This window comes from Myxine glutinosa, chromosome 6 (assembly GCF_964187855.1).
Source record: "Myxine glutinosa chromosome 6, kmMyxGlut1.1, whole genome shotgun sequence".
NCBI lineage: Eukaryota > Metazoa > Chordata > Myxini > Myxiniformes > Myxinidae > Myxine > Myxine glutinosa.
Window position 1 is genome coordinate 57,987,669 of NC_136266.1, and position 5,000 is coordinate 57,992,668.

At 41.4% G+C, this 5,000-nt stretch overlaps 1 protein-coding gene across 1 annotated transcript in view; it reads left to right on the forward strand.

The window, feature by feature from the left end:
• LOC137429822 (CUGBP Elav-like family member 4) overlaps nucleotides 1-5,000 on the forward strand; it is a 350,832-nt gene that overhangs the window by 229,302 nt on the left and 116,530 nt on the right. Inside the window, 3 exon segments of the mRNA XM_078779894.1 lie at nucleotides 3,209-3,324; nucleotides 3,326-3,338; nucleotides 4,155-4,234. Coding sequence (XP_078636020.1) covers nucleotides 3,209-3,324; nucleotides 3,326-3,338; nucleotides 4,155-4,234 — 209 coding nt within the window.

The following is a 5,000-nucleotide window of genomic DNA, read 5'->3' on the forward strand; positions in this document are numbered from 1 at the left end:
ATTGGCTGCCGGAAGATAAGTCGTCACTGTCCGGAAGTTCGCAAATCGCAGTTAGGATGAATCGTTTTAATTTAATCGCAGTTTGAATTCGTTTTAAAACATAGTTTAACGGCAACATAGTTTTCCAACGTGAAATAAATGAATACGCTGTCAAATGTGCCGTCCGAGGCAGAGTCTGATCGCCACGTTCGGCACACGTGATAGCTCGCTGCTCTCTGATTGGTTGAATCGTTTTTTGGACATAGCTCGGTAAGTAATTGTCCCGATTAATATGAAACCTTGAAAGGCACATCCTCGGGTCCCCAGCAATATACCTGGCAAGTTTAAAGTATATCGGACCCGTGGTTGTCGAGAAACAGCGGTCACAGACACACAGACACACAGACACACAGACACACAGACACACAGACACACAGACACACAGACACACAGAGATTACTGGAATTATAGATAGATGTATATATATATATATATATATATATATATATATATATATATATATATATATGTATATTATATAATATATATATATATATATGTATATATATATAATATATATATATATTTATATATATTTATATATATATATATTTATATATATTTATATATATTTATATATTTTTTTATATGTATATATATATTTATAAATATATATGTATATATATATATTTATATATACTAGGGCATGCCCGTACTATATATATATTATCTAAAATTATATCCCCCCCCTCTATTTACATGAAATGGTTTGGTCCAAAGCGAACGGCTTGCGAGTGGTGACAATCCCCCCCCTCTATTTACATGCAATGGTTCGGTCCAAAGCGAACGGCTTCCGGAGTTTGGTAAAGAAATCGCCATCGCGTACACAAACGCGCAGGAAAGCGAATGAATCCGCAAATTCGTTTTTATTAGTTGTAAAACATAGTTTAAACGCCAACATAGGGCATTGGCCGTACGTGGGTGCCCGTTCCGTGGCCAAAAAAAAAAAAAAACGCTACCCGTACGCTCTACCCCCGCCCGTACGCCCGTAAACAAAAAAAACCAACGCTCATTCGCTTCCCGCCCTTCGCTCTGACTGAATTGGGAGAAATAATGCGCATAAGAAATCGAATTACGTACCGTAATGGCGGTCAGCTCGTAACGCGCTCAGCTCCGCTCGTCTCACATCGGCCACGCCTACGCAACAGAGCGTTCTGTGATTGGCTGCCGGAAGATAAGTCGTCACTGTCCGGAAGTTCGCAAATCGCAGTTAGGATGAATCGTTTTAATTTAATCGCAGTTTGAATTCGTTTAAAACATAGTCTAACGGCAACATAGTTTTCCAACGTGAAATAAATGAATACGCTGTCAAATGTGCCGTCCGAGGCAGAGTCTGATCGCCACGTTCGGCACACGTGATAGCTCGCTGCTCTCTGATTGGTTGAAGCGTTTTTTGGACATAGCTCGGTAAGTAATTGTCCGATTAATATGAAACCTTGAAAAGGCACATCCTCGGGTCCCCAGCAATATACCTGGCAAGTTTCAAGTATATCGACCCGTGGTTGTCGAGAAACAGCGGTCACAGACACACAGACACACAGACACACAGACACACAGACACACAGACACACAGACACACAGACACACAGACACACAGAGATTGCTGGAATTATAGATAGACTAGGGCATGCCCGTACTATATATATATATCTAAAATTATATCCCCCCCCTCTATTTACATGAAATGGTTTGGTCAAAAGCGAACGGCTTGCGAGTGGTGACAATCCCCCCCCCTCTATTTACATGCAATGGTTCGGTCCAAAGCGAACGGCTTCCGGAGTTTGGTAAAGAAATCGCCATCGCGTACACAAACGCGCAGGAAAGCGAATGAATCGCAAATTCGTTTTTTATTAGTTGTAAAACATAGTTTAACGCCAACATAGGGCATTGGCCGTACGTGGGTGCCCGTTCCGTGCCAAAAAAAAAAAAAAAACGCTACCCGTACGCTCTACCCCGCCCGTACGCCCGTAAACAAAAAAACCAACGCTCTTCGCTTCCCGCCCTTCGCTCTGACTGAATTGGGAGAAATAATGCGCATAAGAAATCGAATTACGTACCGTAATGGCGGTCAGCTCGTAACGCGCTCAGCTCCGCTCGTCTCACATCGGCCACGCCTACGCAACAGAGCGTTCTGTGATTGGCTGCCGGAAGATAAGTCGTCACTGTCCGGAAGTTCGCAAATCGCAGTTAGGATGAATCGTTTTAATTTAATCGCAGTTTGAATTCGTTTTAAAACATAGTCTAACGGCAACATAGTTTTCCAACGTGAAATAAATGATTACGCTGTCAAATGTGCCGTCCGAGGCAGAGTCCTGATCGCCACGTTCGGCACACGTGATAGCTCGCTGCTCTCTGATTGGTTGAAGCGTTTTTTTGGACATAGCTCGGTAAGTAATTGTCCGATTAATATGAAACCTTGAAAAGGCACATCCTCGGGTCCCAGCAATATACCTGGCAAGTTTCAAGTATATCGGACCCGTGGTTGTCGAGAAACAGCGGTCACAGACACACAGACACACAGACACACAGACACACAGACACACAGACACACAGACACACAGACACACAGACACACAGACACACAGAGATTGCTGGAATTATAGATATATATATATATATATATGTGTTTTCTATATATGTATATATATATTTATATATATGTGTGTGTATATATATGTATGTATATATATATATATAATATATATATATATATATATATATATATATATCATATATATATATATATATATATATATATATATATATATATATATATATGTCTTACGGTATTTGCAAAAATGATGACCATGTCTCCTTGTATAGCATGCAACGCACGTTGTGGGTCGGTGCAGGATGGTGAAACTACGTGTAGTGTACGTTGTCGGTGTCGGTATGTGTACAGTCCACCAGTGCATTGTGGGTAGGTTCTCTATAGATTGGTGTACCATAAGGGGTGCATTGTATGTACGGCACAAAGCAGTGTATTATAACCATAAACAGCATACACCATGGTCGTGTGTTTATGCAGCATTGCGTAATACAGTATTTGGTGGAGAGGCACACAAAAAAGTAGTGCATGGGAGGTTTGCATCATGTTCATTGGAGCAGAATTCAGATGATATGATGTGTAAAGAGGCAAGGTGTCGTAACCTGTGTGCCATTGTTCTAGAAGACAGGAAGCTGTTTGTGGGCATGCTGGGAAAGCAACAGGCTGAGGATGATGTGAGGCGAATGTTTGAACCGCTCGGCACCATTGAGGAGTGCACCATCCTGCGTGGCCCTGATGGGGAACAGCAAAGGTCTGTTTATCCACTTTTCGAACCCGATCACATTAACACCGCACACTAGATTATTCATTGATTTATGTACTTTTGTAATGAAATTCATCGACAGAATTTCTGTGAAACCGTTGTGATGAAAATCATTTTCTAGAAATAGGTTGTTCACTGATTTTCAGTTGCACAAAAATTTTCCACTTTGAAATCGTTTCACAGTTTTTAATTATTTTTTCGTTTGATTAAGGAATTTTGTCATGCTTACCTTGTATAGGCATCATTTTTGTGCCCATCCCAAATTGTCTGGGGCAGCAACCCTTCCTGAAAGTTATTATTGAGCCGGCTGGGTTTCATTGACAATCCCAATGACATGGTAAGTCTATCGTGGGACTAAACCAGGGTCCCAAAAGCTTAGGGTTCAATCCCTTAATGTCGCTGTCCTCCAGTCGGTTTGTAACTATAGTTACTTCTGAGCCCGGTTCAGTACGTCTTCTCTCACTTTACAACTGACCCCCAAAAAAGCCGTCTGTGATCTCAACCATGCCCGATACATCAGATTCAGTGGCAGCAAATGCAAAGCTCATTCAGCTGCTTCTCAGCTTTAAAATGGGCAGAAGGGTTCGGGAACAGAAGCATTTGATATGAAGATCAAATTTAGACACTCAGCTTTGCTTCAAGCTGCCAATGAACAGAAACCATAATTATGAGAAAATTGAGAGATGAAGGACATGAGCTTTTGTTTGCACTTCGGACAAAAATAAAGTGGTTAGTTAATTTTTCAACTTGCATCTTGTACTTGATTGGCTTTGTGCCGTCTGTGTCTCCTTCCTCTCTCTTTAGGATGTGCCTTTGTGAAGCTTTCGAGCCATGCGGAGGCACAATCTGCCATTGCTGCCCTTCATGGCAGTCAGACCATGCCAGTGAGTGCACAGCTTCCTCTTGAAATATTCACTTCACTCTGTTGCCCACATGATTCATTTGGCAGGAATATGGGATGGTGACGGCCAAACGGGCATGAAAATAGAACGGTTTTACGAGGTCGAGTTTGACCAAAGACTTCTGTCTGAATCTGATCAATTTATAATTGTTCCAGTTAATGGCGATAGCTCATATATTCTTTGTGAAAGACACAGTGGAATCTTTAATGCCCACAAACTGATATTAGCATATGGGACAACCAGCTCAACGTCCATCTGAGGGATGGCACATTTTGTGATGCAATGGCCTGCGAAGCACCAAGCAAGCAGTTATAGGCGAGCTGAGGATGAAACGCAGACTGGACAGTTCAAAAGTAAGTTCCAGATTATAGATTGACAATGAAGCAGCATAAAAACATAAAATCACTGAGTGTCTTTAATGAGACGGCATGGGAGACGTGTGCCGATGACCATCTGTTATACACCCAGTGTTGTCTTCGGGCGACAATCGAAAAATACGACCGAGAAAAATTGCTATAAAGACAGGGCTTTAGAGCACAGCAGACACCAGACTGTATCAGATGTATCAATTTATCCGAGAATTCAAACAAAATCATGTGGATACCATTATTTTAAACAACATCATGGTAGCCAACAAAATTAGTCCAAACACAACTGATTTCAAGTGCAAACTGAAATGGCTCAAGTGCTGCTCGAACCACAAACTGCTGACATTGTGGTTACTGCAATTGTATGATTTTATTTTTGT